This window comes from Trichosporon asahii (assembly GCF_000293215.1).
Source record: "Trichosporon asahii var. asahii CBS 2479 unplaced genomic scaffold scaffold00008, whole genome shotgun sequence".
Lineage (NCBI taxonomy): Eukaryota > Fungi > Basidiomycota > Tremellomycetes > Trichosporonales > Trichosporonaceae > Trichosporon > Trichosporon asahii.
The window spans coordinates 544645-559612 of NW_014040916.1; the positions used below are offsets into that span (position 1 = coordinate 544645).

General features: G+C 57.5%; 6 protein-coding genes across 6 annotated transcripts; 3 read left to right on the forward strand and 3 right to left on the reverse strand.

Annotated features, from left to right (window-relative positions):
• Window positions 1-1804: 1804 nt before the first annotated feature.
• On the forward strand, window positions 1805-2606 carry A1Q1_06795 (uncharacterized protein; the record flags this gene model as incomplete). Its single annotated transcript, XM_014327844.1, has 4 exons — window positions 1805-2076; window positions 2137-2170; window positions 2242-2368; window positions 2407-2606. The coding sequence occupies 4 exons, from the start codon at window positions 1805-1807 to the stop codon at window positions 2604-2606; spliced, it is 633 nt and encodes a 210-aa protein (XP_014183319.1).
• A 55-nt stretch (window positions 2607-2661) lies between these two features.
• Window positions 2662-5026, reverse strand: A1Q1_06796 (oligopeptide transporter; the record flags this gene model as incomplete). Its single annotated transcript, XM_014327845.1, has 6 exons — window positions 2662-3344; window positions 3400-3805; window positions 3845-4109; window positions 4172-4715; window positions 4765-4937; window positions 5016-5026. 6 exons carry the CDS (start codon window positions 5024-5026, stop codon window positions 2662-2664), a joined length of 2082 nt encoding a protein of 693 aa, XP_014183320.1.
• A 1099-nt stretch (window positions 5027-6125) lies between these two features.
• On the reverse strand, window positions 6126-8829 carry A1Q1_06797 (uncharacterized protein; the record flags this gene model as incomplete). Its single annotated transcript, XM_014327846.1, has 8 exons — window positions 6126-6936; window positions 6974-7707; window positions 7766-8100; window positions 8153-8285; window positions 8328-8462; window positions 8504-8620; window positions 8688-8718; window positions 8759-8829. 8 exons carry the CDS (start codon window positions 8827-8829, stop codon window positions 6126-6128), a joined length of 2367 nt encoding a protein of 788 aa, XP_014183321.1.
• A 601-nt stretch (window positions 8830-9430) lies between these two features.
• On the forward strand, window positions 9431-10609 carry A1Q1_06798 (uncharacterized protein; the record flags this gene model as incomplete). The annotated part of the gene is made up of 1 exon (XM_014327847.1): window positions 9431-10609. The coding sequence occupies one exon, from the start codon at window positions 9431-9433 to the stop codon at window positions 10607-10609; it is 1179 nt and encodes a 392-aa protein (XP_014183322.1).
• Window positions 10610-11730: 1121 nt separating this feature from the next.
• On the forward strand, window positions 11731-12800 carry A1Q1_06799 (uncharacterized protein; the record flags this gene model as incomplete). Its single annotated transcript, XM_014327848.1, has 2 exons — window positions 11731-12297; window positions 12396-12800. The coding sequence occupies 2 exons, from the start codon at window positions 11731-11733 to the stop codon at window positions 12798-12800; spliced, it is 972 nt and encodes a 323-aa protein (XP_014183323.1).
• A 115-nt stretch (window positions 12801-12915) lies between these two features.
• On the reverse strand, window positions 12916-14712 carry A1Q1_06800 (uncharacterized protein; the record flags this gene model as incomplete). Its single annotated transcript, XM_014327849.1, has 1 exon — window positions 12916-14712. The coding sequence occupies one exon, from the start codon at window positions 14710-14712 to the stop codon at window positions 12916-12918; it is 1797 nt and encodes a 598-aa protein (XP_014183324.1).
• Window positions 14713-14968: the final 256 nt, after the last annotated feature.

Sequence of the window (14968 nt, forward strand, 5' to 3'; positions counted from 1 at the left end):
GCCGATGACATAGAAGGTCATAGGCTGCTCGGGGTGCCACCTCATCGAAACGAAACGCTTCGAACCGGCTTGATGCGGGTAGATCTCCTGCTTCAGGTAGTAGTGATAGTTCTTCATGGTCCAAAGCTGGACTTGAAAGTCAGCGACAGCGCAGAGGTTGTTGCTCACCAGTGTCCCTCTCCTCACGGCGTACCCAAATGGCCAGCACCTCCGAGTCGGCATTCCATTCCATGCCGCGGATGACGCCGTTCTCCCAGGTCTTCTCGTCCTCACGGAGCTCGAAGCCGCCGTGCCTAAGTCCGTTACGCTCAAGCATAGCCACGTCCCATCGTCCCTTCCTTCCCTCACCACCACCCTCGTAGCCGTAGCGGACAAGGGAGGCAATTACGTTGCCGCTCGGTCGCCAGGCGATCGGTCCCTCGAGACCCGCTATTGACTCGCTAGTCGCGCTGAGCCGGGGAACGCCACCCTCGCTCGCGTCGCGAGAGAAGATGCGGACCTGGCGGCGGACTCCTGAGGACGGGTAGGGGTCGAGAGAGGAGACGGCGAAGTACTTGGCGTCGCCACGGAAGGTGATGCGTGGCAGGGCGTCGTCGATCGGGTGGGCGAATGAGGTCGGCTCCGTCGGCTTCGGCGCACGCGCGGCCATGAGCGCAGCCTTGCCCAGCGAGCCGTGGAACTGAGTGGTCTTCGAACCCCAGCCGACGTTGATGAACTTGTCGTCTCCGAAGTCGTCGGTGCGCAAGGGCTCGTCGTAGAGCTCGTCGAAAGTGCGAGTCATGCAGACAACATGGTCCTCACCTGTCGGGTTAGCGATGACGGCGCTCTACGGGCTCACCTGTAATGAGAACAAGCTGCTCCTCATCGGGGGACCAGGCAGCCGCCTTGATTCCGCTGTCGATACTTCCGACGACCTCAAGCTGCGTGGTTAGCTGACGTTGGATGCTCGCGGAGCTCACAGAGGTCGACCCCATCAGCGGCTCAGCAAATGTCATAGTCGCAATGTCTCCTCCCGCCATCAAGACGATCAGACTCCTGTCGTCCGCGAAGTACTGCATGTTGACGACCTGGCTTGCGCCCTCGGGGAGCTTGAAAGGCGCCAGCACCGGCGTCGAGAACGAAGAGACAACCTGTGTTATTAGTTGGGAAGACATTATGCAGCTTACATCGGGCGTGCGGTCGTTACCCTCAAGGTCGGCGATCTTGACGACATCGACGTCGAGTCCGAATTCAACTTGGCGCTCGATAGCGGCGTAGACGGAGCCGGTCTCGGGGTCGACCGTAACAGCGGCGGCGCGAGCCGACTCCCCGAACGCGACCTTGGCAACCTGGACAGCCTTCGGGGTCAAGCTACGCATTGCTAGTGGTCGTCGCTTTTGTTGTTTTTGTGAACGGGCTTGAAATTCGACGTTCCTGCTGTCGCTGGTCGATCGAAGCCGATATCTTTAAATCCAAACCGTAATGTCGCAGTTGAGCGGGATCACGTGATGTTGTTAACAAGCCGATTAGGTCGGAGCCGCAGTCGTCACTATTGATGAGTTGCTCCCGCTAATCCGGCGCCTGTGTGGTCACCGACGTCAGTTGGGCTGCCTGGTCACCAGTCACCGACGAGCCCAGAACACGATCAGCATCCTTTCCCGTCCACCACGCCAACATGCCCGGACTGAAAGAGTAAGCTAGGGGGTCTTGGGTCAAGCTGACGTACAGGCAAGCGCTCTACCTGGATCCCTCGATCCGTGACTGGGTCCTGATCCCGATCACTTTGATCATGGTCTTGGTCGGTCTGCTGCGACACTACGTGACCATGCTGCAGAACAGCCCACCGAAGAAGCAGCCCGTGGCGGCGGTGCGGGAGCAGCGCTGTCTGATGCGCTCGCAGCTTCTGCGCGCGTCGGCCCCGTTGTCGCCGCTCGACCCCGCCCTGTTCCGCTCCTTCGTCACGTCGAACGGACAGGCGCTCACTAGCGGAGAGTACCTTCGCCCGAAGCCGAAGGACCAGGAGCAGCAGATGCCGTTCGGAGACCCGACTCAGATGGACGGCATGATGGACGGAATGAAGAAGCAGGCTGTCATGATGTGAGCTTATCAGCGCTCACGGAAGCTGACAGCAGGGTCCCCAACATGCTCATCATGCAGTACATCAACGTTTTCTTCAGCGGATACGTCCTCAGTAAGCTCATATGTCATTTGCGAAGCTGACAGTCAGTCAAGCTCCCGTTCCCTCTGACTCTGGGATTTAAGTCGCTCTTCGCGCGCGACCTTCCTCTCCCCGACCTCAGCATGCAGTGGGTCTCGGCGCTGTCGTGGTACTTCCTGAACCTGTTCGGTCTCAACGGCGTGTTCAAGCTCCTCATCGGCCAGGACAATGGTAAGCTAATTCGCGTTCGGAGTGCCAGCTAACGTCAGCCGCTACCGACAAGGGCGACATGTCGGCCATGGCCATGATGGGCGGAGCCGGAGCTGCTCCCATGACTGGCCCAGCCGCTCCCGACTTCGAGAAGATCTACCGCTCCGAGCTCGAGAACCTCGCGCTCACCGAGGAGCTGTACAACTGGGTAGCGACGGGTGTCGAGGACCGTGTGCTGCAGCGCTATGCCAAAGCATAGATAGATGGACGAGCGTAGGTGGTATGAATAGAGTCTATGGCAGTTATATCTACATCTAGCAACCTCCGGTGCAGTAACCTCCTCCGCCGAGGCCGCAGCCCCAGCAGCTCAGGGCGTGGTATCCCTGGGACGTGAGTGTCAGTGTGACGATGCTGAGCACACCCTCGCCAAGCACAAAGCCACTCGCGAGGACAATCCAGAAGAGCGGCGTCTCGCCGCCCGTCCTTCGTCCTGCGCGGTATGCGATGTAGCCGCCAATGAGGCGCGCTAGGGAGAAGCTCGGTGTGTTGAGGAAGCCGATGGCGAACGCGATGCCGGAGGGAAGATAATTCATGTTCGCCGCGAGGGCGGGGGCGAGGCGTGCAATGCGAGGCTGCATGATCTTGAGACCGGCGATGAGACCGAACACACCGCCAAAGACGACCATGAAAGGCACGACGTGTGAGGGCAGCGTGCCGTTGTTCAGCAGGCGGGCGAGGTTAAGCCACACGCCAGCCGACGGAACGGCAAACTCCGGCCCTGGGATCTGGTACACGCTCGTGTAGAACTTGTACCCCGCGGCGGAGATGAACACGGACGCGAGCGAGCCGATCATCTGACCGTAAAACTGCGAGCGTGGAGCCGCGCGCAACAGGTCGCCCGTCTTCAGGTCCTGCATCAGGTCACCCGCTTGCTGGGCGCCCGCCTCGGCGACACCGCCAGCGATAACGTTCGCGACAACATTGCCCGGTTGCAGCACTGCGAAAAGCAGCTGGCTAATCTTGCCAATGCCTGAGACCTGCTGTCAGCTCACGCGATACGATCTGGAAGCTTACAGGGTTGATGTCAGTCTGTCCAAGAGCGCGGACACCGACCAGACTGAGGATGGACGCGAGGACGAGGCCGATCGCTGTCGCCCAAGGGTGGATCCCGTCGGCGCCAAACACAATCCATACGAGCACCACACCGAGAATGCCGCTCGCGGCGAGTCCGGTCGTAACCCACTTGGTGGGTACCAGTCGCTCAGGAGGCTCGTGCTCAGGCTCGTCTTCCTCGGGCAGGTCGTAGTATCCGTCACTCTCAGCAGCGTCCGCACCTTCGAACTGGCGAGCTTCCTGATATAACTTTCCTCGGTTCAGCGCATCCTTGATGTAAGAGTATGTCAAAGGGGCGAGAGAGATGAGGCTCTCCGCAATCATGATGGCCAGGGCGACCCAGAGCTGACGTTAGCTTTGCCCACGCGAATTGGTAGCACTCACGATCCAGCCACGAGCACCGTTCGTGGTGGAGCCGACCGGGCCGGGAGCCCAGCCGGCGTTCTTCGATAGAGGAGACAGGACCGCCCAGCCAACAATCATGCCAATGTTCATGGCTACCGTGACAGGGAAACCCATGATGATTCCCTGGCCGACGTAGGACAGGGAAGGCGTGAACCACCACATCCACTTGGCAGCAAGGCTGACGCCAAACGGTGCGCTAAGAATATCGAACACCGGAATTGCGAACGTCACGGGGTACAAGAAGCTGAAAAGCTGTCCGGTCAGCAAAGTCCCCTATTGCCGATGCCCACCGTCATAGCTCCAGACGCAGCGAAACTCCAACCGAGGGCACGCCAGCCTGAGCCGTTCAGAAGTTCCTCGACGTCCTTGTTTCGCTCCTCGTTGATCTCCTCATTGGCCTCAGTAGGAATGCGTCGGTAAGGTCCACTACCGGGGTTGAGACCTTGACTCGGCGGCGGTTCCTTGTGGAGGAGGGCGATGAGCTGTGCCGTCGCAGTACCAGAAGGGAAGACGAGCTTCTCCTTCACGATGACCTGCCTTCGCAGGGGTACAGCGAGGAAGACGCCGAAGAAAGCGACACCGAGACACCAAAGAACGAGCTGGATGTACGTCAGGTGGATAGGCGGCCGGCCGTCTTCCTCCGGCGTCATCATGCCCAGCGCAGGAATAATACCGACCAAGCCGGCGGCGAGGGGCATCGTTCCTGTCGCCACCGCGGTCGTTTGAAGCACAACGTTCTCCTGCACAGTCAAGGGACTAGTGTTAGGGAAAAGTCGAGGAAGAAGAGGGAATATTTTGAAGATAGCGAAGCCCAGGAGCGCCGACTGCAGCGACATCATCGAGACCCAACCTGATGTCAGATAAATCAGCGGAAAGCAACCATCTGCGCGCTTACGCACCTGTCTGCAAGCCGAAGTATATGTTCGTCATACAGAGAATGACTCCCACTCCGAGTCCAACAAGTACAGCACGCCAGGTGAAGTCACCCTGCACGACGGGCTCCTCGCCGTACAGCGCCGCATCGTCTTCCTCGTTCGCGGGGATATTACACCTGAGCCCTCGATCGGAGGGTCTTGATCTGAGGTTAGCTCCGTTACACATATCAACGAGCTGCTTCCAGTCACTCGTAGCGAGATAATTCGATACTCACACGGGGTTCATGTCGACATGTGTCGCGTGTCGGGCGAGCTGAGGGATGTGGAGATGTCAGGAGGCCGAGGCCGCTTTCGTCACTCCATCTCCATCGTTACCGCCGATCGGCTGTCACCGAAGCGGCGACCTTTTCCGGTGATTACCGATTTCAAGTCATGACTAATCAGACTATATCTGCTTCCGCTAATGATGGCGCTTATCGATATCGAGGGGCCAGAGCGTGTTTGTTGACAAAAGTGACGAGTGTCCGAGTCACCTCCACTCATCTATCCACTGCTCACCGCCAGCACCGCTCGCCTGATGTCCGAGACGGTACGTTACGACCAGCTGCCGGATCTGGGGCGGCTCGCTCACTGGTCCGTCTCGAGTCACAAGTATGGCTTTGGTGTTGAGAACCTGCGCGACGGCAACGAGAACACCTTCTGGCAGTGAGTCGCAGCTGAGCGCCAGTAGATGCGAGAGTTGATGGCAGATCCGAGGGCCCGCAACCGCACACCATCGACCTGTCCTTTCCGAAACGTGTTTTCATCTCGTGTATTGCGCTTCTGACGAGTCACCCGCGGGACGACTCCTACACTCCCAGTCGCATCTCCGTCAAAGCCGGCACGGGCGTGCACGACCTGCAAGAGGTTTGTTCAGCTTGTCGTGGCGTAACAATGAGCTGACAGAACAGGTTCGCTACGAGGAGTTCGACAAACCGAACGGGTGGATTCTGATCTCACTCCGACCGATGGACAGCGGCGACGAGGACGGTGTCGTGGAGGGGCCGCCAATCCCGGCCCATCATCTCCGCGTCGTCATTGTCGCGAACCATCTGAACGGAAAGGACACGCATGTCCGCGGCCTCAAGGTCTTCGGACCGACGAAGTGAGTACCATATAACTGAAATGTGTGACATGAAGCTAACAGATAGTCCTCAGCCGACAGTAGTCGAACCAGAGGAGGAGGGCTTCCCGTCCGGCATGAAGCTGGTCGAGCTCGGCCACGACGGCCTGAGCGACTTCACGAGTACTGAGTTCAAGCAACACACGACCATCAGATAGCACTAGACCATACCACTGTAACTATAATGCATGCACACTTCTGACATTGTATTGAACAGAACCCTCTAAACACGCTCGTAGACGTAGAGGTACGCGAGCGAACGCATCTCCTCACCGCCACCAGGCGGCGCGCGCACGACCTTCTCGTCATTGAAGAGCACCCACTCGTCCTCCTTCTCATCGGCCAGACCCTTCTGCGGCTGCCTGATGGTCGCAACGTAGTGACCAGAGTGCACCGAGGGACCCTTGTGCGACACGAACGCCTTCAGCCTGTAATTGGCAGGCGGGGGCGTGCCACCGACGTCCGCCTCGCCGCTGGGCGCGGAGCCGGCCGCCGCGGCCGGAGCCTCTTCCTCTCCATCGTCGTCGGGGTGGCTGAAGAGCCACTCGACGGCGTGCTCCACGTTACCATTGGACTCGCGGAGCGCCTTGCGCGCCTGAGCGGGGGTGAAGCCCATCTCAGACAGCATCGTGATCTGCTCCTGCGACGGCTCGGCAGCGCCTCCAGAGCCGCCGGCGGTCGGAATCGGGGCGTCGATGTCGGGGTCGTCCATGTGCTCGAAGAGCCACGCCGTCGCCATCTCCGCGTCGTTGCCGCCTGTCGCGAGCAGCGCCTTCTGGCAGCGCACGGTCGGGAAGCCCATAGCCTCCAGCTGCGACATGGCAACGGGGTCGAACTGCGGCGCGGCGGCCGGCGCGGCGTCGATGTCAAGCTCTTCCTCTCCAGGCTGGCGGCCGGTGCCGTGGAACTTGTCCAGGTTCAGCGAGTCGGGGGCTTGAACGGGGACATCGAGCTTTGTGGGAAGCCAGTTCACGAGCTGGAACTTCTTCATGTGCAGAACGAGAAGCTCGGGGTAAGTCTTGAACTTGGTCGTCCTGCTGTCAGCTCACGGCATATATTGGTATTACTCACGTCTCAGCGCGAACGCGCTTGCCGCAGGTTCCACAGGCGTAATCGGTGAGCTCTTCAGGAGCACAGAGTGCCTCGATGCATGACTCGAGAGTGACGGGCCTGAACGTCTTCTTGCCGTCTTCAGTCACGCTCGTCTCCTCCGCCTCCACGGGGAGGCTGACGAGGTCGACGCTGTCGACCTTGTACCCGACCTTCTTACACTCGTCGCACTGCAAGCGCTGCTCCATACCGAACCTCAACGCATCAGTTGCCTCACTGCTCTCGGGGCGACCCTGGCTCTTCGCCTCCTGGCGCAAGCGAGAGAGCAAGTGGCCGAGGAACTCCTCCGAGTCCTGTTGACGCATGGTTGAGAACTCCTCGTGACCCTTGCCGATGAGGGCCTTGAACTGGGCGGGGCGAATACCGTCCTGGAACTTGGGCTCCTCGTTGACCTCAAACTCGGAGTTCGCCGGCGGCGGAGCCTTCGCCAGCTTCGAGTAGCGACCAGATAAGAGACCGTCGGCGACCTTGAGCATCTGGCACTCGAGGCAGTCCGCAGGCAGCTTGTCACATGTCTGAGGGTGCGCCATAGCAGCCTCAGTATAGTACCGCTGGTGGAACGCGGGGATCGAGAACAGAGTCTGGAGGACTGACGCCATGTAACAGCTGTTGCCGAGGTTCTTGAAGCCGGTGAGGCCCTTACCGAACAGCGGTTCAAGTTCCTTGCCATCGTCGCCAGTCATGGAGAAGTCGAACTTCAAGTTGTGCTCGAGTTGCTGGACCATTAGTCTTTTGTAAGAAGCGCTGACGTACAAGTTCAGTCATGGACTTCTCAGTCTTGGACTGATCGAGCACGTTGATGCCGAACGTGCGAAGGTGGTTGGCCAGATCGGGGTCAATCTTGGCATCGTCGCAAGAGTAGCAGTAGATGTCTTGGATCAGCTCGGTTTCCGCAGTGTGACGTACCCGCGGTGCCCTCAGGGGTGATGGTACCAAGCTTGACTCCAAGGGGATGACCGGTGTCCTTGAAGTGCTGCAGGGCATGCCCGTTACCACCGATTCCTCCGTACTGCTGACGACCGCAGTTGGCCAGGCCACACGTGAGACAAAGCCAGAGATTGGACGTGAGATCACATTCAGTGCACTGGCTCGGAACTGAGGTGTCAGCTGAGCTCTGATGACGAGGAGCGGTGAACGTACCCTCGCCCGGGGTGATGAGGGGGACTTGTTCCAGAGTTAAAGCGTGCTCGCAGGGGATGATCTCCTCCTCCCATGCCTTGACCTCGGACTGCTGAGCCGACGAGAGCGCTTTCATAATACCGTCGACAGTGGCCTTGATCTCCTTGTTAGCTAGACTTCGAGCGTCTCAGCTTACCGCTGGGTTGTCCACCTGGACAGCTTCCCCAACCGGAGAGCAGCCGAAGCAGCGCACCGAAGTGCTGTAGTCATACGTCTCCTCGTCAGACGGAGCAGAGATAGCAAGCTTCTTCATTGGAGGCTCAGAGTTGTCCTGCGTGTCAGCCTGAAACTTCCAACCTCCACAGCACTTACGCGTTTCTTCTGCTCCTTCCGTGTACGCTTGATGACGACGCCGAGCGGGTGGTTCTTCTTCTGCGAGTGCAGGTAAGCGTGCTTGCGGTCTTCACCAAAGCAGCCTCCATTGAAACACTGAAGACAGACAAAGACTCCCTCTGGGTCATCCTTCCATTAGCGAGAGCTTGTGCTGAGCACTCACTTGTCCATCAAAACAGAGGGTGCACTCTTCCCTGAGCAGGTTAACGACCACCTGAGACGTTCACTGCTCACCTGTGCACCTGCTGTGATGGCGAAGGGGGTTTCAAGGACGATGCCAGAGCTTCAACGTGGGAGCATGCCATCGTGTCGGTGTTGCTGAACAATCAACTCACGACTTGTCAACATTCACCCTCCATAAGCAGCCCCGTTCTCGACCCCCAGGCCTGATCGAGGACAGTCCGATGTCATGCGCCACGTGTTGTCGAGCCACGTGCTGCAACGGGGCGAGGAGAGCGTCAAGATGTTGCCAGAAAGTTGCCGATCAGCCGCCTATCACAACAACCCCCAAGCCCGCCGGGCAGGGCTTTCGAAGGAGGCAGACCGCCGGGGAACACTCTTAGCTTGATAATCTCGTGTCTCTGTAGCTCGACAGCTGAGTAAGAACGCTGGTATAGGCACAAAAGTCGGCAAGATAAACACTATCGCGGCTGCAGAGTGGAAGTGGTTTTTGGGAGGAGGCAGGCACCGATCCACCCCACAGCGCCTGTCAGATCGACGACGTCACACCACCTGATCGACGTAGTTGATCTGTCGCCGAGCTCTCACGAGGCCTGACCGACCCATCTGTTCCATATAAAGAATTCTCTCGCACCAGCAGAAATCCTCCACACTCATATATACATACCTCACTGTTATCGCCACCTCTAACTTCCCATACTTCATCACTCGCCTGCCTTCTCCGCCATGTCCTCCACAGGCAATCAGCAGTCGTCCTCAGGCAATCAGCAGCAGCAGACCTCCTCGGGCAATGACAAGCCCATCATGGTTACCGGTGCCACCGGTAAGCAGGGAGGTGCTGTAGTCGACGCCCTCCTCGCCCTGAACGACCCCACCATCACCATCCTCGCTGTGACCCGCAACCCCGAGTCAGAGGCCTCACAGAAGCTCATGGCCAAGTCGAAACAGATTCGCCTCATCCGCGGCGACCTCAACAACACGTCGCTCACGTACGAGAATGCCAAATTTGAGTCACCAAACGGAAAGATCTGGGGTGTCTTCAGCGTGCAGACTATGGGCATGGGCGTCAAGATTGAGGATGCGGAGACCGCCGAGGAGACAAAGCAGGGAATGGGTCTCATCGACGGTGCGCTCGCCAATGACGTCAAAATGTTCGTCTACACGTCTGTTGACCGTGGCGGTGCCGAGAAGTCGTGGGACAACCCGACGTCCGTCCCGCACTTCCGCACGAAGTACCTCATTGAGCGCTACCTCCGCTCTGAGGCTACGGGTAGGATGAACTGGACGATCCTCCGCCCCGTCATCTTCATGGACAACATCGAGAACAATCTGCCATCGAAGATTGTTATGACCGCGATCAAGAGCTCGATTGGCAACAAGTCCATGCCGTGGATCGCTACCAAAGACATTGGCTTCTTCGCCGCCCAGGCGTTTGCCGACACCGACAAGTACAACGGTGTCGCCATCTCTCTCGCTGGCGACGAGCTCACGTTCGACCAGCTCAACGAGAAGTTCAAGAACTTCACCGGCCACGATGTTCCGACCACGTTTAGTTTTGTCGGCTCCGCTCTCAACTGGCTGAGCAACGAGATGGGCCAGATGTGCAACTGGTTCCGTGACGAGGGATACTTCACGCCTAACCTCCCCGAGCTCCGATCCATCGACCCTCACCTCCTCGACTTCGACACCTGGCTTCGTCAAGATTCTGACTGGTCTCCTCAGGTTATGGCCGCGAAAGACGGCACGACCACCACTACGGACGTGGTTGTGGAGGAGAGGACCACCACCGATGCCCCTCCTAAGTCTATGGACTACGTGTCGCCCAACTATCAGTACACCGACGAGCAGAAGCAGATCTATGAGCAGGGTCAGCAGGCCGCCGTCGACCAGCACCAGTCTGGTTAAGTCAGAAGCTGATCTGCTCTTCTCCAAATAAAATAACCGAATGTATGTATTGTACACGCTAGTCTGCATATCAGTGCTGTCCTATGTCTTATCGCGCCGATGGTCGCATGTCCAGGCTCGATTCGTCGTCACTCATCTGCCGTTAGCACCTGGTGAATTACACCCGCCGTAATTCGTTTTCTAATGACGTGTAAAAGTGTGGATGTAATTCGATTTACATCTTGTAATTCTCCTAATTCGCTTGATTTACAAAGTAATTCGATTTGGAAATGTAATTCAAAATCGAATTACACTTGTAATTCGATTTGAGGGTGTAATTCGATTCTGAATTACATTGCTAATTCGAATTACATTGCTAATTCGACGTTGTGTCTTGCGCAGGCGAGTGATCATTCCATCCATATCCGTCTGATGCCACGTGCCTCGACGGTGGAGGACGGGATTCGACGGATGTCCGTCGAGGGCCGGGCAGACCCATTTCGACGGTGCGTCGTCGCTGCAGAAACAGTGACATAGACCAGCCACGCTTACATCAGGTCTCCCTTCACATCGAGCAAGATTGAGCAAGTGGCGCAGGTGGCACACAAGACTTGTTTTGCTTGCGCGAGCACCCACCCTCAGGGGACGCTGCAGTGTTGTTGTCGGTCGATGCCTTTCGGCATTGCTACGACTGCTGCGCGCAGCACCACAGCTCTCTCGATCCCTTGCCTTGGGCAGCGACGCGAGGTAGGTGATGACTGCTCTTCCTTGGTAAGTACAGAAGGGATATTCGAGAATAATCGAATGAGAATATTCTCGAGATTACCTATGCGGGGGCGTTTTGCCTGCTTGCGACTTGTGTGTATGGGCGGTGCAAAGGATGTGTGGAGATCTCGTGTGACGAGTTTCTCGACGCCCTCAACACACAATGTGACGAGTTTCTCGACGCCCTTAACACACAATGTGACGTCGATGTGACGCGCGGCTGTGCAAAGGGGCAACAAGGGCGCGAGATCGCGAGCTCGCAACCATTGTAGTAAGCGGCTTGCAAGGTACATAAGCACACCCTCTCGTCGCTCTTTTCTGTCTTCACCCGCATTTCTCTACTATCTCACTAGTGCCACCTTCCTACTCTCCTCACAATGGCCGAGACCGACGACACCACCTCGATCCCCGACTTCACGCTCAACCACGACCCCAACACCATGGCTTTGACTCTCGATGCTATTTATAACACTGCAGAGGACGCTGTGTCGTTCTGGGACGTCACTCGCTACGATACCCGCAAGAGCGAGTTCCTTCTCTACTACCCGCTCGACCACGAGGGCCACAAGGACCGTCGTCCTCACTGGTGGCTACAGCGCATCAAGCTGGATCTCCCTCTCAACCACTATCTCTTTTGCCTCAACAATGTCCCCGAGGTCACTGAGCTCCGTGACGACAAGCAGTGCTGGAAGGAGTTCCTGGATTTCCTCGTCCCCGTCCCTGTCGAAGGCCACCGGGCGTCAGCTCAGCAAAAGGAGTTTGATCGTCTTCAGAAACTGCGTGACGAGCACAAGTCATGGTGCTTCCTCGACATCGTCCTGATGCACGTCGTCTATTCCCTGACGCTCAAGGGCAAAGGTCGCCCCACAGGTGCCCCCTCCCAAACCCCCATCGAGATCTTCGGCGGGCGTCAAGTCAACACGGCCGACGACATGCAGCTCCGCGTGAGTCACCACTTTCCCCTCTACCGCCATTTATTCGAGAAATCTCGAATCAGATTATTTTCGAGTTTCTCTGAATGCACCAATCCGCTGACAAGCAGAAAGCCTTTGGGATCTTAGTGTCCTTCGCGCCCAACATGGCATACATTCGTACGCAGACGATCCCCAAGGACGCCAATGGCAACCTTTGTCATGTGCCCAAGATCCTCCGTTGCTACAAGACCGACGACAACCACACGAACGAGCCCAGCCATTGGATGGTCGTTCGTTGCGACCGTTGCGATGGCCCCAACCCTATGCTGTGCTGCTTTGTCCCCACCGGCCATAGCCGTACCGGCAAATGTTTGCGTTGCAAGTCTCAGCCGTGCACCTTCATTCCCATCTCTGGCGCCGCGTTGGCCCGCATCAACCTCGGTAAGCTGGCCGGAGCGGCGATGCGTGACTCGGAGGAGGGCCAGAAGGATCTCCGTCAGGCCATGCAACAGGCTTTCAACCAGATCGGCTAGCTCCACATGTTCAATCAGACAGTCGATTACATATTCTCTCGTTCATGTTTTCTGAGTCTTCCGTAGCAAATGTTTTATGGTTTCTGAGTTTTCCGTAGCAATGTTTTATGAATGGTTATTCGTCTCGTCTCTTATTCCGCTTGGAAGTAGACTTAGCCCTACCAGAACGTCGCGGCACTGGCCCGGACACCCTACGCACCTGGCTGGCAGTACGTTCTATAGCTTCTGCAGCCTGGACTTGGGCAGACAGTATGCCTGGTGACAAGGGGCTTCCATACTCGGAATCGGAGGAGTCCTCGTTCGCCACTGGGCCGAGGCGGGGGGTGGGTCGACCAGTAGGAGATGGGGATGCAGATGAGGATGGAGGAATCACGGACTCTCCTGCCATTGGTGCAGGTGACGACTGAGGTGAATCGGTAAGATCCTCGGGACCAACCTCTTCGTCTACATCTGTGCCTTGCGTGTTATTGGCGAGAAGCTCGGGAGTCGACTCTCGGGCGGCTCTGTGCGGGCGAGGGCGAGATTTATACTTGATGCCCTTCCGGCCTTCACGCCCAAGTCCGAAGTGCGTGCGAATGCGATCCAATGCTTTCGATATTGATGTGCCGAATCGATGGTAGAAACGGCCAATATCATGGTCGCAGACTTCCGAGAATCCTTTGTACAGGAGTCTGCGGGCACTGTACTTAGATGACACCGTCCGCTGCTTGAGCCAAGCGGGATTGATGTTCGGCCAGTCTTTCAAGGCGTACGGATGGAAGGGGGGCTGGGCATGAGTCCACTGTCTCAATGCGCCAGGAATGTTCTTGACCGGGTGAATGACGGGGGCCTTCCCGAGGTGACGAGGGAGTACAGGAACCACCACAGGGGCAGTGGTTTGGGAAGTGACAGTCTGCCCTTGTTCCTCATCGGTCTCCGCTGTCAGATCGACAGTTGAACCTGGGTTGCCAGAAATCACAGGGACGACAACGGACTGAGTTGATGGGAGGACTTGGGTGGCAGAGGCCAGGCTTCCAATCGAGGCCATTAGCGACTGCATGTGAGACTCCATGGAAGTCCTAAGCTGCTGGATGAGCAACTGCGTCTTGTGTTCGAGGACGTGGACATCGGCCACAGTGGCAAGGCTCTCGGGTGCTGCGCCATTGGGAACGTTATTGGGATGGTTCACCGCAGTAATGTTGCGGTAAGGGTCAAGGGAGTCTCCGAAGTACTTCTGTTGACGATCATGCGCTTCCAAGATGTAGCGCATGAGGACTTCATTGGACTCGGATTGGATCCAGCCCCCCCACCATCTAATCTGCTCCATAGTCCAGCGGCGATCCGGACGAGGGTGCATGGCACGATGTTGGGCGCAACCTCGACGGAGGGAATGAGACATGAAGCGTCCTGTACCCCAACGGCGTTGAGCGATGCCCGCACCGTCAACGACGGTATTGAAGATGCGACGGAATGGCTCTTTCCCCCATGCTTTGGTGAACACCGGCTTCCCTGCGGCATCGATGTCTGGAAACACAAGGGCTGTCGGCTCCTTCGCTTGGTCGCCGAACGAGTTGTTCCGGACGAAAGTGAACCAATTTCGAAGTGGGAGCTGAACGTGGGCGGCGGGCTCGTCCTCAACATCGTACAACTGGTAAACGTTGGCTCGGTTGGGGTCTGCCTGATTGTTCTTCCGGAAGGTGAGCCGAATCTCTACATGACGCAGATCCTCCCGGTCGGGGAATAGGTGGTGGGGTGCATCGAGGACTAGCATGCTGTTGGTCAAACCCCTGACTTCCGAGGTCCGGGCCATCAACACCCATGTGAGAGGCATATAGGCTCGCATGAAAAGCATCGAAACCAGCAGGCGATTGTCGTTCTTGCTCAAGGCACCGGCCGATTGGGCAGTTGTCAATCTGCGGATCTCCGAGTCCATGTAGGTGACACATCTGCTGTCAGCATGGACAGGCGGGGTGATACTCACTGAGACAGATCCTCGTACCTCATTGGCAGTGAACGCTTCAATCCAATCTTTCCGGCACGAGCATAGTGGCGGTTGATTAGGCGAACAATAGCGTGGACTTCCTTGCTCGAGCCAGGGTTATCGTGTCCTTCCTGCCGTCAGCATTCAACTCCAGTCTCACATTTTCCTAACCAGTTTGAACCGACACAAGAACCGCCAGCGCAGCGAG